This window comes from Spermophilus citellus, assembly GCF_964194105.1.
Source record: "Spermophilus citellus genome assembly, chromosome: 13".
Taxonomy (NCBI): domain Eukaryota; kingdom Metazoa; phylum Chordata; class Mammalia; order Rodentia; family Sciuridae; genus Spermophilus; species Spermophilus citellus.
The window spans coordinates 23449709-23477594 of NC_138193.1; the positions used below are offsets into that span (position 1 = coordinate 23449709).

Consider the following 27886-nt stretch of genomic DNA (forward strand, 5'->3'; position numbering starts at 1 on the left):
TAATAAAGGGAAAATCCAGACTCCCCGTCCTGATGCTTCTCGCCTCTGGGACTGAGGAAGGTTTCACCAGCAGAACACCTGGGAACGAGCACAACTCTGCTCAGCTGTGTCACCCTCCTGGCATGACACAGAAGGGCTTTAAGTGGACAAGGACCACAAGATAAACATTTCCTTGGTTGTCAAGCTCTATCAGAATTAAGAGGAAGCATTTACCAAGTCTTTGGCTCAAGATTTCTTGAGTGAATCCCAACCCTTATCTGATACAAACTGAGTGAGAAAATTCCCATTTGTTACAAATTTAATAGTCAAGACCAAGAGTCAAACTGGCACCACACTGGTTTATTTCAACCTTCAAATAACAGAAGAGGTGACAACTTCTGACACAAAACCATGCAAGTAACAAGAGACATTAAAAATATCAACAAAAAGAAAATTAAAAAAAAAAAAAAAAAACAACAAGTGCTTCACATTTCACAGCAGTGCGTGGGCAACACTGGCACGTGTTTCTGGCCCAGTGCTTCAACAGCAGGGGCTCGGGCAAGCCTCCTTTCACAGCTCTCACTCCTGGTGACCGCACGTCACACTTCTCCACTAACACACTGCGGTAGCCCTGATTACAAAGTCACTGGGTATTGTGCGTGATCACCATGAAAACTACCTACAAACCAGACAGTAGCAGGGAGTAAACAGAGTTTCCCATAAGGCATCAGGTCGCTGCTGGCTGGCCCTTCATCTCACAGCGGAAAGGAAAGTTCGGATTTTATTGCTCAGCAAACCCAATACTCAGAAGCTTAACCAGCATGCTCAAGTCAAAGGTTTCAAAGACAACCCCACATGTCTCTCTTTTTTTTTTCTTTTTTCGTAAATATGTGATATAAAACATGAAATTAAGTTCTACTTTATTTTTAAAAATGAACATTTTTAATAGTAAAAATATATATGTTTAAATTTCTCTTTTTAAAAAGACATATAATAACAATACTTAAGAAGACTGGATTTAACTGCCCCCACCTCCGCACGGCCAGCCGTCCACCCTGGCAGGTACATTAAGGCAAAGGCTCCAGGAGAGGCATGTCCACCCTGGCGTGGGCTGGACACGGGTGAGCACACTGCTCCTGCAGTGTCAGCAGAAAGGCTTCTCCCTCACGCTCACTGAGCCGTCCTGCATCCCGAAGTAGACTCTCTCAGCCATGTTGATGAATAGCCCTGTGTCCACCACGCCTGCAGGACAATGGACAGAAAGAAACACTAAGGACTGTGTGTGCTCACAATATCCCAGGCAAGAACAGCCCCAGGGACAGAAGGGCACAGAAAGCAAACACCACAAGCAGAGTGGACAAGGATATTAGACGGCCCTCCTCTCCAGGGAGATAGTGAGAAAACTCTGACCCTTCTCCCCTCCACTGTGGCTTCTTTCTGTGCCCAAATGTGCCCTGGGCCTCTGCTCATGCTGCTCCTCTGCATGGCTGGTCATTCCTGGTGCTTCCAGGGGCTGCTGCTCTGTGTTCTTCAGATACAGCAGATGCAGGTCCTCCTCTAGAGAAACCCTCCAGACCACCTAAGCAGCCACACCGACTACCAGCACCGTAAGATCTCCTCAGAGTGGGAAGTGACAGCTGCCTGACAAAAGAACCATGTCAAGTTAAGCTGGAAGAAAAGGAAAAGAGGCAACCAAGTGCTGATGGTCTAGGGACACACACTGTTCCAATGTCTAGTCTCTTTATGCCACCTCCTAAGTTAAAACAAAGCTCTGACCTTCTCCAGGAAGCAGCTTCTACATATTTAGGAGAGCAAAGACAGAGAAAATGTCCTCACAATGGACACCTGCAAGTCTCACTAAGCCAAGTAAAGGCCGGAGCAGAACAAGAGCGCACCCTAGTGGGCACGGCAAAAAGTCCACCTGCAGAGGAACAGCCGGCGCTAGGAGCTCTTTCCGGCTGTGTCCCCATGGTGTGTCTGCATCCTTAGAGATGAGTTCTCCTGGTTACCACCAGTGGCCTAACATCATTCTTTCCTCCTGCCTTCTTGGCTCTTAAGTTCTTTTGCTAAAGAGAGAACACAAAGCAGGAGGATGAGTATAATTCAACTCAACTTTCTGACTTAAAAAACCCAGCCAACAGACGATGCTGACCGACCACGTGTAATCGGAAGAATCAGCTTCTTCATTACACAGCGGACGTTCACACCACTTCTGCTTCCAAGGGGCAGGTCTAGTGCATTACTAATGGTGGAGCTAGCACACTTTCTCCCTAGGAACTTGTTCTCCCAACAAATACTTCCTTGGGTGCTCTTCCAATCCATTTAAACCTCCCTCCTAACAACCCCACAAGCTAGGTACCAGAGGAAGGAACTGAGGCACAGGTATAGTAAGCAGTGCCAGGTTCACACTGCTGGAGCACGGCTGGTGCAGACCCTTGCCCAGACACTCTGCTCTAGAACCCACTCTCTGCTAAACTGACCCTTCCTGCCTTGAATGCCACGTCATGGCATATCCCAGTTACTCTTGGTCTCTCAACATCGTAAGAGACTGCCTTTTCTCCAATCTGCCTCCTCTTAATCTCTCACACAACCTCAGTACTTCACCAAGCCTGGACGAGAACTCTAGTTTGATAACTCATCTCTACATGGCTCACTGGCCTTCACCTAGGGCCCCACTTGACTCCTACACCATCAATTCCTAGTACAAGCTACATGTTCCTGCCACACAGCCTCTCAGCCTGGCCCTAAGTAAGTGAGGATCAAAGTTCAGGGTCTAGAGCAGATGACCCAGGGTTCCTAGCTTGGTGCTGTAGCTTCTGGTGAACTGCTTATCTCTTCTGTCCCACATCCTCTCTGTAACTACCTCATCCAATGGGGACTGATGAGACTTTCCAACACTTGGCACAGTATTTAGATTACAGCTGGATGATAAGGCTCAGGCACAGCTAGAAGCAGCAGCACCCTTTGCGCCCACTGGACCTGCTCTTCCTCTAGCTGAAGCAGGACATGCCATCCCAGCATGCTTCCACACAGCTCTGCCAGGTTTACCACAGCTCCCCTGGAGGACTCCACGTCCCACAGCATGCTGCCTGTGGGATGAGGCAGATGAATATGGGTAAACTGAGTCATTACCCCAACCGCTTAGAGACCACAAAAGCTAAGGAGGCTGCAGGCATGATCCTGGAGGGAAAGGCTCCAGAGATGAGGTCTTGTTTCCAAGCAGCCCGGACCTCATCAGCTGCAAGCCTTCCCCAGCTCCAGCAGACAGTGGAATGCACACAGGAGCTGCTGGGTAAGCAACCACTACTCCTGTGGGAGGCAGAGGAGCTCACACTAAAATCCCCACAGGGCGTACCCTAAGGTTTTCCTCCCTAGATGTCTCGCAAAGCTCACACCAGCATGCCTCGGGTGGCCAGGAGTAGAGGACAGGTAGGGGGGTACAGGAGGCCCTGGAGGGGACAGGTCAGAAGGGGACAGGTGGCCATGAAGAGGGCAGGTAGGAAGGGCTAAGGTGACCATGGAGGGGGCAGGTAGGAAGGGCACAGATTACATGATGGGAATGGGTTGGAAGAGCATAGGTAACCACAGAGGAGACAGGTTGGAAGGGAACGTGGCCAGGGAGGGGACAGGTAGGAAGGGGAGAGGGAGGAAGGGCACAGGTGGCTAGGGTGAGGACAGGTGGGAAGGGCACAGGAGGCATGGAGGAGACAGGGAGGATACAGGTGGCCATAGAAGGACAGGTAGGGAGGGCACAAGAGACCGGAGGGCGGAGGTAGGACAGAAGGGCTTATGTTCAGTGAATGCCACGCAGGGTACCTGGGATCATTTTGATAGCTGTGTTCACTTCATTCCATTTGTGCACCTGGTCAAACTTCCAGTCCAGGATAAAATTACCATTATCTGTCACCACAGGACCCTAAAAGATAAGTGCCACACAGACCAAGAATGAGGACACAAGTAGGAAAGAAGGAGAGCAAGTAAGTAAAGGTGACGGCCAGACATCTGCCAGGGGGCGCCATCGCCCGCTCCATGCCCTTGGAGGCAGTGCTAAGGCACAGTAGTGAGCAGGAGCTCTGCAGGTAACACCAGGCTGTCGTAATGCCAGGAGGGCACAGAACCCAGGGAGCAGCCAAGGCTCGAGTGTCTGGAGTGTGCAGAAGGCAGCTTCTGTGTGCGTGCAATGCGTGGGCACCTACCACGCACCAGCTCAGCAAGCCCCAGCTGCCCTGACAGTGAAAACCCAGAGAGCAGGGCCAGCTGCACCCTAAGCACCAGCAGTAATGAAATAAGACGATACTTCAGCCTCATGACCCGACCCCACCCCATCAAGAAGCCCCAGGGAAAGATCAGGAGCAGAGACAAGGTCGGAGGTCAGATAGCAGGGAGTACTTTTAGTTAATTAGCCCAGAATTCCTTCATAGCCTCAACACTAGGACAGCAAGAGTATGTCTAGGACACAGATGTTGACAGCAGGTCATAGGAAGGAGTCCAGGATTGACTCCCCTACAGACTGTAGGAGGGCCGGAGCTCAGCTGGGAGCAACGAAGGAGGCTGGGCTTCGAGAGCACCTATGCGCTCTTCCCAGCATCTCAGCTTCTGAGTGCCCGTGGCCAAAGAGCCTGGACAACCATGGTGATGAGAGTGGTTTTTACAAAGCCAAAAATATCAAAATAAAAATGCATCAGGGTAGGGTTGCAGATCGTTTCTCTATCTTCCAGACCTCCTACATGGTTGTACACATACCTATTGCTAATTCTTAAAAAAAAAAAAAAAGTTCTTGGCAATCTATTTCAGAAGATGGAGAAAAACCTCTGGACTGAAGTGCCTAGAGTGCACTCCTGAGGGGTGGGGTGTTGCCGTCCCCCAAGAAAGTCCACCTCTTGTCCCACTTGTAATGCAGACAAGAGAAGAGAGGAAATGTACACCATGGAGCCTGGAAAACAGGCTGCACCCTGGGGAGGAGGGCTTCCCGAAGGCCATGTGTGGCATCTGTTCACCAGGGTGGTCCAGGCCTCAGGTACCCAGATCAGAGCACTGAGGGATGTCAGACCCAGGGGCACCGAGAGAACCACTACCCTCTGTACAGGGACATACACAGCAGTAAGTTCCGTGTTCACCTACATGAGACTACGTAGAAACTAACAAGGCCAAATCCTGAAAACCGGCTGATTAAAGATAAAGCTCCAAGGGGCTGGGCTGGGGCTCAGGGGCAGAGCACCTGCCCAGCATGTATGAGGCACTGGGTTCAACTCTCAGCACCAACATAGAAATAAACAAAGGTTTTTAAATAGATAAATAAATAAAGCACGAAGCCAGGCACAGTGTTGCATGCCTATCATCCCAGTGGCTCAGGAGGCTGAGACAGGAAGATTGCAAGTTCAAATCCAGCCTCACCAAAAGCAAGGCGTAAGCAACTCAGTGAGCCCCTGTCTCTCAATAAAATACAAAAGAGGGCTGGAATGTGGCTCAGTGGTAGAGTGTCCCTGAGTTCAATCCCAATACCAAAAAATAAAAAATGAAGTTCCAGGCCCAAGTGGAGGGAAAAGAATAGTGCCCAGAGGCTGGAGTCCTCCAGGAGCCTCCCTAGCCACCTACCGCCTTGTTGACAGCCATCCGAAGTTCAACGGCACCACCAAACTTCCGGGTCACAGCTCGGCTGACAGGGACATAGGCCATGGGGATGACTTCAATAGGAATTCCCTTGTGCCACTGTTCCCCAAGGTTCTTTGAATCTTTCCTGGGAAGGAAGAGCCAAAAAAAGCACAATAAAAATAAGTAAGCTCAACAGCACAAACCCAAAATTCAGGAATCCGTGATGGCAGGACAAAAAAGTAACCAGGGACAGTACACACAAGGCTTCAAAGGCACTAGCAGTCCTACTGTTTAAGAGATGTCTGAATTCAGTGTGACAGAAGGAAGGTTAATTTGATATAACCGGCTTGTTGACTACAAGTATCTACTCTTAGGTGTTCATTACAAGAGCAGGTGTCCATCACTGACGTCCTCCTACAACTACAGTACCTCTACAGTACCTCGTAAGTAAAAGCATAGTTCTTATTTTTATTAACATGCTACACAAGTGTCTCCTCCCAGACTCCCAGATGGAGCGTCTGAGAGCCTGGCCAAAGAAGGCACAGCATGAGTCACATATGTCAGCCCTGACCCCAGAGGGAATGCTGACTCACGGCAATGGGCAGGGCTCGCCCCGTCCCTGAAGCTCCCTGTGAGGACGAGCTCTGCCAGCAACTGGGGACACATGCTCCCTTTGCCCACCCAAGCACTGGAAATGGCACTGGAGATCCTAGCTCAGTTAAGAACGTGTGGCAGGTCAGCTACATCCACCTCTGCACACAGGCAGGACACACGCCCTCTGGGATGGTGCCTCAAGTCCTGGCGTAGCTCAGAATTCTGCATGCTGTACCTGAAGTCGGCGACCACGATGAAGCGACTGGCATAGCCAGCCACAATCTTCTCCTGCGTCAGGCAGCCCCTGCAGGTGGGAAGGGAGGAGGGGAGCAAGTGAGCGGGGCAAGGCAGCGCTCAACCTGGGGAACTAAGGTCAGGCATAGGAACCCCGGATCCCCCAGTCCTGGCACATCAAAAGAAATCCCACTTTTAACCTTTAAAGAGCCGTCCTCAATCCCATCAGGCTGTTGCTAGCAACGGGATCACAAAAATGTTAGCCTGTGTCTGGGAGAAACCCAGAGTGGATACCCTTCCAGGTTCGGGCCAGGCAGAATTCCACCAAGAGTCACCTGAGAGGAAGCACTGCTTTTAGGGAGTTGTTGTCTGCACCTTGCCTAAGAAAGGTGAGCTCTGAGCAACCTGCCCTGTGGACCATCTGACAGTTAGGGAGACGGACTCTGAAGATCTGGGCCCAGCCAATCTCTACAGCTCACCAGCCTAGTACTGCAATCGTTTGAGTAACTATTAAGTAAGAACAAGCAGAACAGATGTCACCTGTGCCACTCACATTCCCACTCCTCAAATCAGCACTTCAGAAAAACCCTATAAATGTTTTCCAAATAAGGAACAGCATTCCTAGCTGCTCTCATACATGTAAGGGCAGCTTTAAAGCAAAGTCCACACACTGATGTCCGCAGACCTAACAGTATAAATCAATAATATGCTAGTTTGGCCTGACAGTTATTAAAGTCTGAATCAGAGAACACAGATACACAGAGAGCCCACGATGATGGGGCCATCTCACTGAAGAGGCTCAGGTTCCAGCCACCAAGTGGACGCTAATGACCAGAAACGCCAGGCTGCGTTTGAAGGTCCTATGGCATCCCGGCCAGGTCTTGGTAGAGAGACAGGCTCGCACACATCACAGTAACAACTGATCTCTGTACTCCATCTGGCATTGCTGAGGACCAAATGGCAAGTAGTCTTTAGCAAGGAAGTCCCCATAACACTCACCCACCACCCTTGATGAGGTTGAGATCAGCATCCACTTCATCAGCTCCATCAATGGCAAGGTCAATCTGTGGTGGGCAGAGGGAGACACAACGACCACTAAGAGCCCCGGGGGCTGGCACAGAGGTGCTGTGCCAAGGCTGACCCTGTAACAACAGCCCAGTAGCCAGGCCCAGCGTTCCCAAGTAGTCTACCAAGACACTGAGGCTCCAAGGTCAATGAGCCACTTCACTGGGGTCACAGGCCTGGGACACAAACCATGGTCCATCATCTCTCACCCATGACATTACACTTGCTTTTCTGGTGGACGGGCCTCTATGGACAACATGGAATTATGCATAGTGTGCACTCTGGTGAAGGTAATGTCACTCCCACCAAAGGAAAGATGGCTGGGACGAGGGGGCAAAGAAATCTGATATTAAAATTTTGGGCCTTCCAAAGCCCACAAGCACATAAACAGATACACAGAATATCTGTAGTACTACATTCCATGGGGGGAGTCAATTATGAAAAACAGAGCTGAGAAAAGCTGGGTCAGAAGTTGGTACCAAGTCTGGGGATGTGGCTCAAGCGGTAACGTGCTCTCCTGGCATGCACGAGGCGCTGGGTTCGATCCTCAGCACCACATAAAAATAAAAAAAATATGTTGTATCCACCAAAAACTGAAAAATAAATATTAAAAAATTCTCTCTTCTCTCTCTTTAAAAAAAAAATGGTACCAACGTGGGCAAAACAAAAAAGTCCAGCAGACAAGATGAAATGAAGGGAGCTATGGAAGTCACCAAAATTCACCAGGCTCAAGAAACAACCTGAGGCATTCCCACTAGGCCCCAAGCCAAGGCCAAGCCAGCCCCCAGGCTGTCTGAGTCAAACAGATTCACTCAAACACCAAACACCAAAACCACACAGCAGCACACAAGGACACATTTTATTTGTGCTGCAGTTGCTTGCTGTGGTTTGTGAGGCCAGGCTTAACACACCAAGTGTCCTGCAGGGCACCATGTTCCCATCCTTCCACATCTGTCTGCAGCTGCAACTTACGCTGCTCCCTCACCATGCACTAGTGCTGAGGCTGCGCGGTGGCAACTCTTCTCTGCCTAGATTTGGACCCACCTTTGGCCCAAAGCCTTCCCCTCACAGCTGTTTAACAGCTGGCTCTGCCTGGGCCCCACTCTGCCTGCAGAAACTCCCAACGAGCCATTCCCACATTATTAGTAACCCGAGGCCCTTGCGTACCATGGTGAGATGGACGGCCAGACCACATTAAGTCCCCATCCACTTGCCCTGCGATGTACCCATGTGTTTCACTTTTTCTGTCCAAACCACCCCAGAAAAGTCTGGGCTTTGTCCACCTGTGCCTACATGCCCGTGGTTCCTGCCTACCCTTCAGTTAGGGCCTACTCTGTCCCTGCCACAGAATCTTTCCAGCTCAGCTCAAACTCTCCCCCCCCCCCCAGAACTCTTGTAACACTGTTGACCCAGTGGCAAACACCTGTAATCCCAGCGACTTGGGAGGTTGAGGTAGGAGGACCATCAAGTTCAAAGTCAGCCTCAGTAACTTAGTGAGGCCCTAAGAAACTTAGTAAGACCCAGTCTCAAAATAATAAATAAAAAGGGCTGAGGATGTGGCTCAGTCATTAAGCACCCCTGAGTTCAATCCCTGGTACCGACCACCCCCACCCCCCCCCCACCCCAAAAGAAGCTCTTCTAATTCTAACAGTTTTAGAGCCTAATGTGCCTGAGCTCTGGCTTTGCCACCTTCTGTATACCTTAAGCATACTTGAGCTTTCCTCTCTACTTTTTCATATCCATAAAGTGTACTCTAGAGTTCTAACACAGAAACAGCACCTGGCACACAGCTGGTACATGTTCAGACAGTGCCAGCCAGGAAGACACGTGAGCTGCCTACTCCCAACTTCAGTCTCCTCTCTGCCGCTGTGTTGGTCAGTCTTCACCACAACACTTCACTTAGTGAGTTTTCAAATGTCTGTGGCTGCCACAGATAGGACATCCCTCACTTAAGGGGTAAGGTGCACTCTTGGAAGAGCCTCTGTACGAGAAAGGACTCTCAGAAAGCCCTGATGCAGCCCTGGGCTCGTCCCACTCCCCTCCACTGAACTTATGGGGAGCCCTCAGGGAAACTGCAGGGGAACTAGCCTGCACTATACCAGTACTGGACACTAACCACCTCTCCACTTATCACCCTACCCAGGATTAACATTCAAATCCCAGGAGAAAAGTCAGCATGACTAACTAACCCAAGTCACCTGGAGCCCATGAATAAGCAGCCACAAAGGAGACCCACTCTCTTACCTCTGGGTGCCGGTCCAGATCACTGAGGGTTAGGCCATACTGCAAGATGAGCTGCCGGGCCTGGGAAGATAGAAGACAGCACCCTAATCATTTTCTTAGAGTCTCAGGAGTCTTGGATATAGTGTTAAAGAGTGAGGCCTGACCCAGTATCTCTCTCAAATCCCAATCTCCCACCAAGAGGCAGGAGAGCAGCCCACGAATGGCAAGGCAAGTGCCAATGCATCCTGGGAGCTGGAAAAGGGCGACGAGGAAGGCGTGGCTCCAGCAGAGCTGGGGCTCCTCCTCACCAACTGGCTCCAAGAAATGAAACCACAGCCTTCTAAAACTTCTGGCAGGGCAGCTCATAAACAAATCCTGATGATAGGATCCAAATCCACAAAATATTAAAAAAGGTTTTAGAATAATCCAATGTATGAAAAATGAAGATTACCATGACTTGACAAGAGTGATCGCCAGGCCAAAGTGTCAAGTAAAACCAGGCAAAATGCACCCACTCAGAAGAGCTCACAGAGGTGAGGCTTCACGAATGGCCAAGGGAGGGGCTTGGCAACAGAGCACCAGAGGAGAGATTTGAGATGTCTGTGAAAAAGTACCACCTGATTTAAAGGCTTCCCTCACAGGTAACCTTTTAAAAGGCCAGCACAAGAGGAGAGCAGTGGTCACTGAGCTGAGCAGGATGCCTAGCTAAAATAAGGCGTTGTGAAGCTTCCCAATCAGCCACCCAGGACCAGGATGAGGTTTTGTTCACCTAACTGCTTACAAAACAGAGAAACCAAGGACGGAAACTTCCCCAAAGGTGTCCCTTTAAAATATTCTCTACTTAAAGTGGAAAGCACCTAGCGTTCAGCTGCAGAGAAGGGGTCTTCTAAGCCTTGGGAGGAACGTCAGTTAGTACAGCGGCTGTGAATACCGCATGCAGGTTCCTCCAGACAAAACTGTTGCAATGAACCCAGTCAGGGTCACTCCAGGTCAACTGGGCTGCACGAAATAATACCACAGAGACAGAGAAATACCTTTTCCTTTGGGTTCTGTTTTTTTTTTTTTTTAACTTTTTTTTTTTTTTTTGAGAGAGAGAGAGAGAGAGAGAGAGAATGAGAATTTTAATATTTTTATTTTTTAGTTTTCGGCGGACACATCATCTTTGTTTGTATGTGGTGCTGAGGATCGAACCCGGGCCACACGCATGCCAGGCGAGCGTGCTACTGCTTGAGCCATGTCCCCAGCCCCCTTTGGGTTCTGTGATGGCACCTCTGACCCAGCTCCCACAAAGCAGGCAAGGTAGGCAAGTAGAAGAGCACGCCTCAAACCCGGGTTTAATGGGGAGGCCATTCAAATGAGGCAAGGGGTCAGATTTCGCGGGGTTGTTTAGCTTCCTGATGTCTCACAGGTCAGCAGGTTGACTGACATCTAGGAAGGCCACGCATCTCATGTGCTGTGTGATGATCAAAGGCAAAGCCAGTGAAAGGGATACCTACGTGCAAAGCCCAGACAGAGCTGCGTCCTCAGGCCAGTCCACTCTGTGCGCTCAAATTACTCACAGCTCACACACTCAGCCCACGGCTGGCTGGCTCGCCACATCTTCACATTCCCATTGTTCAAAGCTACAGGGCGCTCAGCTCCTACCTGGCAGCTCCTGACACTTAACACAAAACGACTACATGACCAGTGATCCCCATCCAGGTCTGTCCCTACCAGTGGAGTCACACAAGACACCCCCACATTCCCATGCTCACACGACACAGAATCACCTGCGAGTCTGACCACAGACAAAGCTGTGAAGAGAATGTGGTTAGGAATATCATTTGGCAAAAAAAAGGGAAGGAAATTCTGTCTATTATGGCAACATAGATGGAACTGGAGCACAAGATGTTAAAGTGAAATAGCCAGGCAATTTCAGGACAAACGTCACAAGTTCTCACTCACGTGAAGCTAACACAGCTGGTTTCAGATGGATTCTCGGCTGAATCTCAGCTAAACCTTTAAAGAACTAATGCCAATACTTCTCAAATTATTCCATGAAATAGAAAGGGATGGAACACTTCTGAATTTGTTTTATAAAACAAATCACATCACACTCACACCAAAACAGATAAAATACATCATGAATATCCTGATGAACTTAGATGCAAAAACACCTAACATTAGCAAATTGCATTCAACAACATATTAATATTACTACACAACAACCACACTGGTTTTATTCCAGAGATGCAAGGATGGTTTAACATGAAAAACAATAAATATAATTAATCACATAAACAGAATTAAGGACAAAAACCACTTGGATCATCTTAATACATGCAGAGAAGACCTCTGACAAAATACACTACCCACTCATGAGAAAAAAATAATAAATAAAAACCACTGAGGAAACTAGAGATAAACAGAACCTATTTCAACAGCATAGAGGCTACATATGAAAGACGCAAAGCCAACCTCAGAGGAAAGGGGGAGAAACTTAAAATTCTTGGTCTTAGTGGCTGTTGGTGAATTCTAGGTGTTCTTCCAACATGACTTGTAGAGCCTCATCAGGGAATTCTGAAATCTGTCACATCAGTACCCCGTTTGTTAACTGCCTCATTAAAGTTGACATTTTCCTAGTTCTTGGTGTGATGAGAGATTCTCAGTTGAAATCTGGACACTTGGAGTCTCTTGAGAATTTGGGCTTATTTAAACTTATGTCAGTGTGCTTCCTCTTACCAGGCTCTGGAAGAAGTCAGGGTACCATCCAGTCACCACCAGGTAGGGACAGGAGACCAGGTGCATAGCACGCCTCCTGGAGATGGGAGGCTCCTCGTTAGGGTGGGGCAGAGGTGGCCATCAGGTTTCTATGAGACATCTACTGGCCTCCACATGGAAAAGGCAGGAGTGCATTGCTACTTCCTGTGGGGCTTCCAAGGTAAAATGGTCCCCTGGCCAGTGGACAGGGCACTGAACCTCCCTCCAGGCTTCCTGTGTCATCAGCCCTGCAGAGAGGGGCACCCTGTGTCAGGTTGTGGAGGTCCAGGCCACTGACAAGGTCCCCGAGTCTGCAGGGCACAGGGACAGGACAGAGGCCTCCTTACAGCCCAGGGACGACAAAGCCCTGGCTACCACTCATCACCCCTCTGCCGGCCCACAGAGGGATCAGCTCTTGATCACAGCCTGGGCTCCCCAGCATGGGCATCCATGGGGTTTGACTGACACAGTCCCCGTCTAAAAGCTTTCCAGCTTCCCAGGCTGCCTGTCTGTGTCCTCTAGGCAGAGCGAGCCACCAACATTGGGCTTTTTGCTTGTGCCCGAGGTGTTTCTGGGACACCAGCTTCTCCAGCATCAAGTCTGGGATACACAGAGTAAAAAGAAACCTTCACCCCTGCGTGGTTCCCTGTGTCCCCACTTCTCAGAGCCTCTTGCTTTCTGCATAATGTTCACTGCGGGAGGAGTGGGCAGCTACTGAAGACCAGGAACTAGCCTGGCCTTTAGGGGGAAGGTCACACTTTTAAGTGAGGTTAACCAGTGAGGTCATCAGAGCAGTCAGGGGTTTTCACAAGCTGGCATTTCTCTCTAATCACAGCAAAAGCTGACAGCACCTTATATGTATTAAGCACCCATTTTGTGCCTGACCAGAAAGCAGAACTCCCTTCCCAGGAACCCAGCCCCTGGCCACTAGGGGGCAGAGTCTAGAAACAGCAGTCCTGCCTGGGCCACCTGGTGGACAGGATCCTCCTGGGGAGCAACAGGCGGCATTGGGTGACCCCAAGCTGCTATTTCTCCATGCAGCACCATTTTTCTTTTTTTTTTAACCTTTATTTATTTATGTATATATGGTGCTGAGGATTGAACCCAGGGCCTTGCACATGCTAGGTGTGCGCTCTTACCTGCAAGACACAACCCCAGTCCCAGTGTCAGTTTCTTAATAATTAAATATTCTGCTGCAAGCATTGCTGTGATCCCCAAAGCTTGGCCTTGTGCCCAATGCCACTCCCATAGCTAGGACAGGTTTGGAGAAGAAGCAAGAGGTCTTAATAATTTGCTAGCAAAGGAGAAACGTAGGTTGAGCAATGGCAGGTTTGAGGACGGGTGCACTCTGCACCAGTTCCTCAACTCATGACTTAAAAAGCCGGCAAACTGCTCCTAGGCAAGGTGGTGACTATGAGAAATCACTGGAGTCAACACTGGGAAGCAGAATAATCATGGAGACAAAAATTCAGAAACTCTGATCATAATATTAGAAATAGTGGCATCAGTGCCACCAGCCCACTGCTGAGGGGAGGGGAGCACAGGCAGAGAGAGGGGAAAGCAGGTGAATAAAACTCGCTTGGAGTCAGGTGTGATGGCACACACCTGTAATCCCAGAGGCTCGGGATGCTGAGGCAGGAGGCTCACAAGTTCAAGGCCAGCCTCAGCAACTTAGCGAGGCCCTAAGCAACTTAGAGAGAACCTGGGGGTGTGGCTCAGTGGTTGAGGGCCCCTGGGTTCCATCCCTGCTACAATAAATAAATAATAAAGCCTGGCTTAGAGGAACCTGTGGAACAGAGAGGGACCCAGAAATGGCGGTGGAAGCTGTTGTCTGAAAGGTAATGAAAATCATTTGGCTGGTAGTGCCAGCTGCAGGAGTCCCCTGACACCTGACCTTCCAGCACAGATTGGCCCTCCCCAGCAACAGAGGGTGTGGGTCAAATCTCACCCACCAAACCGTCCCAACATCAGCCAAGTCAAACCCCAGCACTGGAACTTCAGTAGACTTCTGCACCAGCCCCCCAGGGAGCACCCACCAGATCAGGCACCGCCCAGCAGGTGTGTTCCACGGCACCCAGCCGCCAGCCTCCCTATCCTGCCCTGGAGACAGGAAGCTGGGAGCTACTACCACCAGCACTGGCTCCTGGCCACAACGGGGAGGCACCAAAGATGCTGGACTTGGCAACCCCAGTCCTTGACCAAGGGTTACAGGGCCCCAAACTCAATACAGAGAATTAAACTCCACCCTCGCCAACAGTTCTGATCACCTCCATGGAAACAAGCCCTGTGTTTCTCATTGAGGACTCTTTCCCAATTCTCTTTTCTTTTCTTTTTTTATTATATTTTTAAATTTTCTGTTCTTTTTTAAAATTTGTTTGGGTTTTTTTTTTTTCCATTCTGTACAATTGTATGTGTGTACCCACAAGTCTGTGCGTGGGGGCACTCTCACTGTGTGGATAGGTTAGACTACATATACATGCATGCGTGTGCACACATACACACATACACACACACACACATAAACACATACAGATTATTTTTTTTTTCATATTAATTGCTCTCCTCTTCACTCACTTATTATTTTGCCTTTGTTGATTTTGGTGGACTAAAAATTCAGCAAAGTAGTAGGGTATAATATCAACACCAATAAATCCATAGCTTTCCTATACTCCAACAGTGAGGCCACTGAGGAAGAAATCAGGAAAACCATCCCATTCACAATAACCTCAAAAAATAAAATACTTGTGAACAGTCTAACCAAGGAGGTGAAAGATCTATACAATGAAAACTACAGAATAGTGAAGAAAAATATTAAAGGGACCTTAGAAGACAGAAAGACCTCCCATGTCCTGGGGGATAGGCAGATTCAAAGCAATCCCCATCAAAATACCCATGACAATCTTCACAGAACTAGAAAAAAATGTCCCAAAATTCTAAAACAAACTCCCAAAACTAAGAATAAAATACGCTGGAGTTCACTTATTGTTCTTCATCTTTTTTCAAGACTGAAATTTTCCAAAATAAAAAGATAAAATGAAATGATGGCTATAAAACCAGCCTTTTGCTTTGTTAAATATATAATTACAGGGGAAAATGACAAAAATGACGGTTACTACTGGATTATCTCTCGGTTTCTCCAGGTGTCCCAAAGCAGTGCAGGAGCCATCCCAATGCCAGTTCACAACCTAGTATTAGAGCCTTCAGTCAGTCTCCTCTCCTGTCCCACAGGGTCTGTGTGACCAAGGGCAAATGGGGTGACACTTCTGGGATTAGTATTATGAACAACACAGCCGGGCAGAGTAGCAAGGGGGGTGGCACCCCCCCACACACACACACACACACACTCACTCTAGTGTCTCACGTATCTTGTATCTTAAACCCGATGATTAACACACACATCATATTGTACCAAAGTATTTACACAAATACCATGTGCCAATCATAAAAACTGGAACAGTAAGGAAAAAAAAAGCAACAAATTTAAAAGTCTTAATTAGCTTCATTTGTAATTCTAGAAATCAGGCAACACTTCATTCCACCAAATAAAATGAGTGTTTCAATGAGCTGAGCAAGGAGTTTGGTTTTTGTGGATGAATCAAGACTAAAGAAAGCAGAAACAACACAGGCAGATTAAATTGGTCATTTCAAGGTTCCTTTCCTTGTGAGTTAGCACAAAAGAAAACAGCAGCAGAGGAGCAGCTGCTGGGCTTCAAGATACTGGCTTGTCTAAAACAGAACAAACTTCATTGGCACGCCTTATCACCACATCTGCTGTAGACCTGGCTGTTACTGTTCTCCCAACTTCTCGGAAGCTCGGCTAACTCCGTTTCAGTTTGGTGATATGGAATATTAGCATTAGAAACTTCATTCTGATTCTCAGCCTGATCTACTGGGGCACTGTGAAGAGTTCACCAGGGCCTTCCATAATTTTTATATAACAACTGAAACCTGGCCCTTGTACACGGACTTCAAGATCTCACGGAGCCAGGACACTTCAGTCCTCTCCCATCGGCAGGTCCCCCAACTCCCTTCTCCCCACCTTTGACCTGATTCCCCACAAGAGCAAGTTGCCGTGACAATACATGGCACAAGCCTCATCCTTCCTAAATGTTAACAGCTGAACTGTTTCCTCCAACACACATTGGTTGGGTCCCAACCCCAGGACCTCAGAATGTGACATTTTGCAGGGAACGGTCTTTACAGAGGTTATCAAATTAAAACAAGGTTAGGAGAGTGAGCCCTCGTCCTTGGAGAAAGGAGAGATTCTGACAGAAACTGACATGCAGGAAGAACAGCCCAGGAGCATGAAGGCAGGGATCACGGTGAGAGACCCACAAGCCAAGGAACACTAAAGGCAGCCAACAACCTCCCAAAAAGCTGAGAGAAGGCACAGAACCCTCAACCTTCACAGCCTCAGAAGGAAACCCTACCAACATCTTTCCAAAATTTCTTTATAACTATAATAAAGAATTTTTTCTTTAAGGAATAAATCTCACAGAAGAGAGAAAAAAAAAACACCTTTCAAAAGTTGGGTCACTATGATGGTTAATTCTATCAACCTGACTTCTTTGAGGACAAGAAAACTGATAAAACACACATGGGGTGTGTCTGTGAGGGTTTTTGCAGAGATGGCTGGCGTTTAGGTCTGAAAACTGAGTGGGGAAGAGCTGCCTGGAGCCATCCTGCAGCTGGGGGCCAGAAGTCGTGAAGGGAAAGCTCGGTACACACACACTATCTACCCTCTTGACATGTGTTTTCAGGCCACTGTTGTCACCTTTAGACAGACTCTGGGAATGTGGACTTGCACCCGTGGCTCCCCAAGAGACCTCAGGCCCTCGTCCTAGGACTAGCCTGCACCGTGGCTTCACTTGCTCTGAGGTTCCAGCTGACTAGACTGACCAGCCACTGCACTCCCTGGTTCTCCAGCCTGCAGATGGCCGTGGTGAGAGTACTGCCTATGCCTGTGCAAACCATCTAACAAATCTCTCTTGTAATTGTACACTGTCTACAGTCCTGCTCCTCAGGGACCCTAATGCAGCCACTGAGGACAATGGCAAATGTTAGACATCAGAAAAAATACTAGGTCAGTACTGGAGACAGCTCCAAGGCAAGAAACTCAACACTAGAGGAGGATTTCCACAGACTCAGAAGCAGAGTCACCAGGAACAAGAAAGTGGATTCAATGGTTGGGTGAAAAGGGAAGGTTATCTAAAAAGCTATTTAAGGGCCTGTAACTCTATAACCTCTTTTCCCACTCCCAAAGCAGCGTGCCAAAGAAGGAAAACAGCTGGTCTTAGGACCAGGCACAACCCGGACAGGAGCACTTCATCAGAGAGCCTACTGCAGAGCAGCTGCCCCCAAACTCAGTTTATCATGATTCTGTGGACTGACTGGGCTGGCTCACATGAGCCAGCCCCATCCACTGGTCACATAGGACCTCTCATCCCCCAGGAATCTAGGCTTGGCTACTTCACATGGTAGCTGAATGGTTCCAACAGCAAGAGGGGCCAAGTCCCAGTGCAAAAGACTTTCAGATCCTTGCTGCCTCTCATGAACCATGTCCCATTAGCAAACAAGCCACATGATCACACCAGGTTCAAGTACATACTGCACAATGTAACACTTTCTCCCATCTATCACAGGTACCATACCAAAAACCAGAGAATCAAAAACATGGTCACATCCAGAATCCTGCCAGGTGTCTACTAGTCCACCCTGCCTACCTGGCTGCCAGGACACAGCAAGACAACCCTGTCCCTCCCCAAATGGCACTGGGCTGCCTTCGCAGGGAAATCATCCAGCAAGAGGAAAAATGGACAAGAAGAAAGCCACCCTCATCCCATGCTGCATAATCAGCTTCCAAGCCCATCTGTCTTTAAGATGAGCAGAAAACTAAGAAAGACCAACATAATTTTAAAAGACCAAAATAATAATAATATTTTGATTGTGTTCATTATTAAAAGATTATGTTTCATGCACATAATATTTAAAGCATTAATCTCTAGGATAAAGAACTCAAAAACTTAACAGCAAAAAATAAATAAATAAATAACCCAATCAATATATAGGCTAAGGAACTGAACAGACACTTCACAGAAGAAATACAACTGATCAACAAATATACAAAAAGTGTTCAACATCTCTAGCAATTAGAGAAATGCAAGTCAAAATTACTATAAGATTTCACCACACTCCTGTCAGAATGGCAATTATCAAGAATACAATCAACCATAAATGTTGGCGAGGATGTGGGGGAAAAGGTACATTCATACATTGCTGGAGGGATTGCAAACTGGTGCAACCACTATGGAAAGCAGTATAGAGATTCCTCAGAAAATTGGGAATGGAACCACCATATGACCCAGCTATCCCACTCCTTGATTTATACACAAAGGATTAAAAATAAGCATACTACAGTAATGTAGCCACATCAATGTTTATAGCAGCTCAATTCACAATAATTAAACTATAGAACCAAACTAAGTGTCCTTCAATAAATGAATAAAGAAAATGTGGAATATTACTCAGCTTTAAAGGAGAGTGGAATTATGACATTTGCCAGTAAATGGTTGGAGTTGGAGAATATCATGCTAAGCAAAATAAGCCAATCCCACAAACCAAAGACCGAATGTTTTCTCTAATATGTGGATGCTAATTCACAATAAGGCAAGGGCACTAGAGAAGAATAGCGTACCTTAGATTAGGTAGAGGGAAGTGATGGGAGGGAAGGGGAAGGGAGGGTATATGGGGATAGAAAAGAGAGAAGAAGGAAACAGACATTATTACTGTATGTATACATGTGACCAATGTGATTCTGCAACATGTACACTCAGAAAAATGAGAAATTATATCCCATCTATGTATGATATATCAAAGTGCATAAATGCATTCTACTGTCATGTATAATTAAAACAAAATTTAAAAAATTAAAAAAAAGATTATGTGTTTGTCAAATTCAACTATATAATATAAAGGGCGAATTTTACTGTATGTAACTTTTACCTCCCACAAATTGGGGAAAATAACTAAGGAAAATACTCCTTATAAGAAGAATTATTTTAAAATATATATAAATATAATTAATATTTATAATGTTAATAATAATATAATAATAAATGTTTTATATATATATATATATATATATATATATATATATATATATATACACACACACACACACACATATATAATTAACACCTTCAGAGAAACTGGGGAAAAAAAGACAACTTGAAGAAAACAAGAGTCCTCAGAAATTAAACATGAGAACTTCTTGAAAGACTCGTAAGAGAGTTTGGGAAAGACAAGGCTAAAAGTAGGACAATATAAGCCAGTCCACAATCACCAAGCCCCAGGAAGGGTCCCAGGCAGAAAGGCCAGAACAACAGGAAAGGCAAATCTAAGAACAGGAACAGTCTCCAGCACTTGAAGTGTGAATCTGCGGAACCAAGTGCTCCAGCAAGTGCCCAGCAGGACGAGGCCCACAGCAGGCACGTCATGGCTCAGAGCTCTAGGGGAAGGACAAGATCCACAGAAGGCACACGGTTCTGAGGGAACTACAAATACATTTCAAACGAAGGCTCAGGCATCCGAATGGTAGGAAGCTTCTCAGTATCAAATTAAAAACTAAAAGAAATGCTTCAAAATTCCTAAGGAATCACTTACCACAGACCTCTCAGTGGAACTGAGCAAGCACCTGTGAGAGGCCCTGTCCCCCACCCACTGTCCTAAGTCTGCTCCCTCTCATCTTTCCCTATCTTTAACCTGCTGCTCTGCTTCCTCCTCCAGCTCCCTCTATTTCGTGATGAAAGCACCTTAGACATGAAACCAAAATACTGTACTTGCATTATTAATGCTTAATTCCTTTAGGATTTGGTTTTCCTCATCTATATATGGGCATAAGATTCCCTGAAAACAGAGACCACGCGTTCATCTCCGCATACCTCACTGCGCCTGACTCAAGCCACCTGAAATACCGTTGGGGCAAATGAATCATCTAAAACCACAGGGCAAAGAGCAACCCTGGGTCAAACAACTCCTCTCCTGAAGCAGAACCAGCCTGATGGGTGACAGAGCCACAGGTCCACATCTTAGGGAGTCAAAGACTGAGCAGCGGCCGCCCAGATGCGAGTGGAAAGCAGGACATACCTGGAATGAAGTAGGAATACAGATGAGGCTCAGACTCTCCTGCTTCACTCGCTCAGCTGTGGAGACAAAAGCCATATTGGGGTTTCCCACTCTCCTCACTTTATTTTTCTGGTTATATGTGCATTTGCTCAAATCCCACAGAAAGGGAAAGACCTGTCTGCCACCGAGAACTGCCTTCTATTCTGTGACCCTGTCCTTGGTTAGAATGCTGGTGGACCTCGCTTCATGTATCAACAGACAGGGACCCCAGGACCGGGGAGGCGAGTGCTAACACAGAGGGAGTGACAGACACCTGCTGTTCTTATGAGCCTAGCAATGCACTAGGGACTTTGCAGAACAAGCTCTATGATCCCTACAGCCCAGAAGGTACATTATGGTTGTTACCACTACTTTACAGATGAGGAAAATGAGGCATGCTGAGGCAAAGTAACTTGATAGTTCACCACTCATCAGGAAAAAGTCAGTACTTCCCTTTGCATTTAATAAAAAATACAATCATCTGCAGGCCCCATTTATTTTATTCACTTTAAATTTTCAGGGGAGTTTTTTTTTATATATATAAAAGTCTTAAGGGAAAAAAGTCTTCTTAAAATTTCAAGTATTTTTAATCAAGTCCATATTTTCTGTGCCCTAAAATTCTCACAGGTTTGGCTAAGATAGAAAGGCACACAGCACTACACCTCCTGCTTGACCAGTAAGAAGACCCTATGAAGACACCACATCAATATTACAATACACCCCCCTTTTTAAATATTTTTTTTAGTTGTTGATGGACCTTTATTTATATGTGGTTCTGAGAATCAAACCCAGTGCCTCACACATGCTAGGCAAGCACTCCTCCACTGAGCTCCAGCCCCAGCCCCCTTACAGCCACTTCTTACTGACAAAATGAACTAGATTTTGCTTTCTTGGCCCTGCCTCTTGGCACCGAGGAGATCAGCATTCAGGTACCTCCCGGACTTTGTTCTAAAACAGAGAGCAGGGTCAAAGAACCTGTTAAGCAGTCACAGAGGCTTATCATTCCTGAGTAAGGACATAACCCAATCGGAGTGAAGTCAGCACTTACAGCAATTCGCCACCATCTATAGGAGCCTCATGTTCACTCCTGAGTCATAGACAGGGCAAAGGTACTGACCAAAAGCATGACCTCCACACGTTTGCCTAAGGAACTCAACAGGCTTCAGAGGAGGCCTGACAACACACAAAGGACCCTGATGGGCTGACAGGCATGCATCATCAAGTGATGAACCTGCTGGGGGCCTCACCTAGTCAACTCCTCCCCTCCAGCTGAGCTCTGCAAGGCAAAGGGACCCCAGAGCTGCCTAACGAGGTCCAACAATCCCTCTCTCCAGAGTGGGACAGAAACACTCAGCTGACCTCAGGCAAGCAGTGCCCTCTCCCCAGATCTGCACTGCTGGAGCCAAGATGGGCAAGAGCCCAACCTGTCTAACCTGCTCAGCTCCCTTCCCTCCTCCACCTCCCTCTCTCCCATCACCACACACAAGGCAACAGCAGGCAGTCTGAGAACATACCTATTCGCTGCACAGCATGGACAATTGTAGAGCCACTTCCAATTCCCAGCACTTGATTATTCTGCCAAGAACAGGGAGAGAAAACAAAATACATTAATAGTGTACTTTACTCCTTCTTCAACCCACTTTCTAAAGGTACAAAATCATTATGACCAGTGATTCATCGACACAGGTGCAAGGCAGGTGCCACGCCTCCTCTACAGACAGGGACCACTGCAAGGCAAAGCTGTACTTTAGCCTAGCACCCAGGGACAACTATCAGCAGAAGCCTCCTTTCATTGCTGACCCCAGCCACATCACCACGCCTTCCCTGCATTTTTCTAGACTAAACAAATGGCTCATCACTTACACCACAAGCAACTTTAGAGCAACTGAAATTGGCCTCACAGAAATGGCCTACAGATAAACACAGCAAGATTCTTGGCCAACCTCAGGGAGCTAATCAGAAAGAAAAGGTCTGGGGGTTAGGTAGGGAGAGAGGGTCTTAGAGAGCAAGCTTTTGTGGCTCTTCCCACAAACTTCACATCTGGAAGGCAAGGGACTGACCACAGGCATTTTCAAGTTGGCAGGAAACCTCAAAGACACATCAGGCCTGCCAGCCAGCACTCTCACAAAGTCAGCAGGACAGTAAATTAGGGGACCCCCGTTTTGCATGAGTCTGCCTCAGAAAAAATGGGAACAGTGAAAGCTCAGAAAGAACATGAGAAACTGTCTCCATCCGCAACAGGAAGTATGTGTAACAGACAAAGAGCACAAACAGTCTCCACCTTCAGAAAGGGCAAAGGTGCCTATCAACACCTTTCAGACCAGTCAGGTGCCTATCAGACCAGTCAGACCACAAAGAACAAGACAAGGCCAGGGACTAGGAGCAGCCAGGAACTAATATAGGTCAGTTCTTAAGCAACTTCGTGGGATCAACCTCCTGCCAAGCTACAGCAAAACAACCAAAACCACTTAGGAGGTACCTACCAAGACATAAATGTTAACAAAGGTCAAATTTCAGCCATCCCAATAACCCAGAGACCTCTCATCCCACTTCAGAGATTAATTCAACACTGTAAGGAAAAAATTAAGACTCTGAAGTGAGCAACAGCTTACTAGATAGCCTTTCAATGGAATGCTGGAACCTGACTAGGTGTGTACCATGTGACAGCTTTGTACAGACAAACCTGTTAAGGAAAGCAAACAATCCTTACCCTTAGAAATGCAAATTAAATGTGTTCTGTGAGATGCAACCTATTATCATCCTATAGCTATAATTCAATCAATTCTTATAAACTCATGTTAACATTTCTTGACTGCATATGAATTTAAGGTTCTGGGATTTCTCCTGTTGCTATGGTATGAATGATCATCCCCTCTAAAATTCTTGTTGAAATTCAAGTGCCATTTTAACAGTGCAGATGCTTCTTATCTTATGATGGGGTTATGTCCCAATAAACTAAACATAAGTTGAAAATATCCTAAGTCAGATTTACCACTCCTAACCTACCAAACATGCCAGCCTAGCAACACAGCACAGTGTGGAGTGCCGGCTGTTTCCCCTCATGATCACAGGCCTGACTGGAAACCAATGCTCACTGCCGCTGCCAATCATCTTAGATGACTACCATGCTATACATCACTCACTAGCCAGGGAAAACATCAAAATTCAAAATTCAAAAAATGCCTTCTACTGAATGCATATCCCTTTTGCACCATCAAAAAATCCTGTGTCAAACCACTGCAAGTCAGGGACTGCCTGCAGTAAGAGGTGGGACTTTTGAGAGTTAGGCCACAAGGGCTCCACTCTCACAGTGGGACTGGTGCCCACTCACACCACTAACACCCCAGACCTTTCCTTCTCTCCTGCCACATGTCAGCACCTGGATGCTGAATTTTCCAGTCTCCAAAACTATGACTTAATAAATCTGTTTATTACAACTAACCCACTCTCAGATATTGTTATTGCAGCAAAATGGACTAACACACAAACAGGTTCTAACACCTCTTCCAGTTCCCTCATCAATTTAATAATTTAAACAAAATCTTAACACACATTCATTTGTATGATAATCTTAAAAAATCATCTTTTAATAGTATCAACACCCCCCCACACACACCCTCACTTTAAATAAGCAACTTCAGGAAGTTCAATGTGCCAAAACAACATTGCATTTCAAATTTCTTTGAGTTCCAACAAATGACTAACAACACATTGGGCAAGGGAGAGCCGATTGTGAAACCTTTGCAGGAAGAAGAAAAATCCTAGAAGCCTCTCAAGACAAACTGAGGGCCACAGCTAGAACCTCTCACTCCCAACAAGACAAAAGCCACAGGAATACCCAAGGCTAAGCCCCTGGGCCCCACACTTGATCCCCCACACTTGGTCCTTCTCAAAATAAGACCACATCTGAAACTAAAAAAGATTACAAAGAATGACCAACAGGTAAAGAGACTGGGGGGGATAACCCTCTCAAATCAAATATTATGACAACCACACACCTGTACACTAAAAATGCTTCTAGCTGGTCCTGTCCTACCCAGAGTAGAATTCATCCCACAACTTGTGGGTTGTGGTAGAAATTACCTTTACATCACCAAATGCACTAAGGGGCTTGGGTCATCAGAATCACTTTGCGGAGCCCACCTGTGATGGTACCTCAAGAAGACAATGCAGCTGCTGGGCACAGTGGCGCACGCCTGCAATCCCAGAGGCTCGGGAGGCTGAGGCAGGGGACTGTGAGTTCAAAATCAGCCTCAGCAAAAGCAAGGCACTTAGCAACTCAGTGAGACCCTGTCTCTAAATAAAGTACAAAATAGGGCTGGGGACATGGCTCAGTGGTCAAGTGTCCCTGAGTTCAATCCCCAGTACCCCAAAAAACAAAAATGCAGCCAATAAACCATTCAGCGCTTGGGCAAAACTCAAAAGCAAGGACTCAAGACGAGTAAATGAATATCATAGCATCCCTACAAGATGTCACAACACAGAAACATTCAAAATGGCTAAATACCAACATGTAGAAATCTTCAAGTAATGAAAAAAATGTCTTCACTTCCCAGCATTTGACAGGCCTAATCTGAACTTCATGCTTAACCTGTAGGCAAGAATTCTAGATGGCACAAGGAGAAACCTGGGTCTATCAGAAAGCTATGTACAAGACATCAAGAAGAGGACAGGAATTGCAGGGGTTTGCCAAACTCAAAAGTTCTTAAACCATGTGTTCCTGCTATCTTTGACTCAAATGACTGGCCCGAGAACCAATGCAAAGGCCAACCAGACGTGGCCCAACAGCAGAAGGTCCTTCTAAAGGTAAACACTACACCACATGTCACATGAACAATATCAGAACTCCATGCACCTCATCCAACAGGGTGAGCCCATAAATGCTGCTTTTGCTGACCAATGGAAACCACTGCCCATTAGCTTCTTCTTTTTTTTTTTATAATGATGATTGTAATTATTTGGGAATAGAAGATTATTTTATTTATTTTTTTTTTAAAGAGAGAGTGAGAGAGGAGAGAGAGAGAGAATTTTTAATATTTATTTTTTAGTTCTCGGCAGACACAACATCTTAGTTTGTATGTGGTGCTGAGGATCGAACCCGGGCTGCACGCATGCTAGGCGAGAGCTCTACCGCTTGAGCCACATCCCCAGCCCCCCCATCAGCTTCTTCAAGCTAGCCTAATCAAAAAGCAAAGCTCAGGCTGCAGAGATCAAGGGGATGATACTACAGACCTTCAGGAGAGTACAGTCCTGTCCTGGGTTACTCCACCCAGGATCAGGCTTCAGCTAAGAATTATCTAAAAACCCAGAAGTGAAAACGGTTACCACAATGGAATGCTAACGAAATAAGGGGACTAAAGACCACCAATAACCCCACAACCTCCATATCTGTGTGCTCATTCAACCAACATTTACTAGCAGGCCTCATGGTGGCCAACGCTGAATACAGATAAGCTAACTCTTCTCCAGGAGCTTCCCTTTTAGGGGATTGGGAGGGACAATCACAGAGAAGACTAGTAGTTAAACCACCACCAACTTAAAGCACCTATGAGATTAAAAAGTGCACAGCAGAGAAAGCTTCCTCTCCTTAGGAAGCTAAGGAAAAAAAAAAAAAAACTGAAATAGGAAATGGCCTTTGAACTAACTGAAGTCTACAACATGATTTTAACAGGTGCTTCCAAAACGCCCAGGGAGAGCTCCCCAGGACTGCCTAGTAACTTCATTAAATGATGTGGTTGCAATCCATGGTTTGGGGGCTCTAATCTGATAATGAGGGCTTGCAGATTTTTATTAGCCAAATAATGTAACCATAAAACAAAGGTCAGGGAGAAACCTGTAACCAAATATTAATGTAAATATATTAACAGATAATAGGACTTGTCTAGCTGCGTGGATTTCATTTCCCCATCAACAATTCACTTTATGTGGGTATTTTGAAATTTCAGCTTAATGTCCCAATTTTACAGCTGTGGCACTGTGACCTCTGGCTGTAAAGGTTGGACCAAATTATACATTTTACGTTCTCTCTCTCATTTCCTATAGAAATGCTATTCCTAACCAGACTTGCAATAAGTTACATCAAGACAGGGCAGTTTGGAACCAGCTGAAGGACCCTTAACAGGAGTGACGTGGTTTGGCCATATGTTGCACAGAACAGGCCAAGCCACAAGTTGCCATAATGCCCCTCCCATTTAACCAGGCTGTAGTGAAGCTCAAAGGACTTGGTCCTCTTTATAGAAAAGAATTCATAAGTATAAAGAACTCCCATCTGAGGAGAAAGGGACTCTGATACCGAAGGGTGGGAAACAGACAAAAAGCTAACAAGGCCAGGAAAGTGCTATAATTTAGGTATAATTTGCTGACTGATGACAGCAAACCTACTTGAACTGAAAGACTGCACTGACAGCAGCACACCTGCCACCGAACAAGAGGGGCCAGGACCTCGCTGAGTGACTAACTGCTCAACATCCCGCAGCCCCGCCTTAAAGAGCAGCACCCCCAGACCCGAGCGTCCCTGGCCGGCGGAAGGGAGGAAGCCAGGGCCCGGCTAGCTCGGCCCGGCCTCTCCTTCCTCCCGAGAGCGCACGCGGGGCGGGCGAGCGCGCACCAAGCGAGGATTTGCACACCAGCTGCCCACCGGCCTCCCGAGATGGTGAAAGGGTAGCCCTCCCTTCGCCCCAGCTGTTGATAAGCAGGTGTCTGCAATCTCCACCTCGATATCAGACACCACAAGGCGCCACCGTGCACGGGGCTCGCGGAAAGCGGGCCGGTCAGGCACTCGCCCGCGCGCGTCGCCGGGCCCGGTCGCCGGGAGGGGTCCGCACTCACTCGCGCCACCAGCCCCGCCGCGGAGGCGCCCCTCCGCGCCGCTCACCCTCACATGGTCCTCCACCGCCGCGCGGCCCGCCAGCCTCTTGGCCTCCTCAGTCTTGGACATGGTGGAGGTGGCGGGGCAGACGCCGTCCGAGTCCCGGCCGTTGGCGCCACGGGCTCCGGGCAGTACGCGCCCCGGCGGCTGCACGTGCGAGCCCGGGAGGGCCCAGCTGCTCCCGCCCCCGCCGGAGGCCGCGCCCCCGGCCCGCCCGGGCAGCGGGGCCAGGACCCGCCCGTAGAGGGTGCTGAAGGGCCCGGGGCGCTGCATCCCGACGCTGCGCTGCAGCCTCTGCCGCGGCCCCGCCCCCGCTCCTCCGGAAGTCCGGTCGCCGGAACGCAAAGCCCGTGCAGTGAAGGGCGGGGCTTGTTGGGAACTGTGGCTCGGCGGCGTCTGCGGCCGGGTTGGCGCGGCACCGGAACCGCG

General features: G+C 47.5%; 1 protein-coding gene across 1 annotated transcript; it reads right to left on the minus strand.

Moving 5' to 3' along the window:
- Nucleotides 1–318: 318 nt before the first annotated feature.
- RPIA (ribose 5-phosphate isomerase A) lies at nucleotides 319–27874 on the minus strand. Its single transcript, XM_081265347.1, has 9 exons — nucleotides 27464–27874; nucleotides 22104–22164; nucleotides 20572–20627; nucleotides 9709–9768; nucleotides 7399–7463; nucleotides 6401–6469; nucleotides 5575–5716; nucleotides 3796–3895; nucleotides 319–1221 (listed from the first exon to the last, which is right to left on the minus strand). The coding sequence occupies exons 1-9, from the start codon at nucleotides 27728–27730 to the stop codon at nucleotides 1124–1126; spliced, it is 918 nt and encodes a 305-aa protein (XP_081121473.1). The 5' UTR covers nucleotides 27731–27874; the 3' UTR covers nucleotides 319–1123.
- Between the last annotated feature and the right edge of the window lie 12 nt (nucleotides 27875–27886).

What these genes read in the sequence shown, in the direction of transcription:
- RPIA (XM_081265347.1), bottom strand. Translation starts at nt 27,730, where the DNA reads ATGCAGCGCCCCGGGCCCTTCAGCACCCTCTACGGGCGGGTCCTGGCC. An exon ending in GGATGGCTGTCAACAAGGCG is followed by an intron (nt 3,896 to 5,574) that starts GTAGGTGGCTAG and finishes CTTATCTTTTAG; the next exon opens with GGTCCTGTGGTGACAGATAA. An exon ending in AGCTATCAAAATGATCCCAG is followed by an intron (nt 1,222 to 3,795) that starts GTACCCTGCGTG and finishes ATTGTCCTGCAG; the next exon opens with GCGTGGTGGACACAGGGCTA.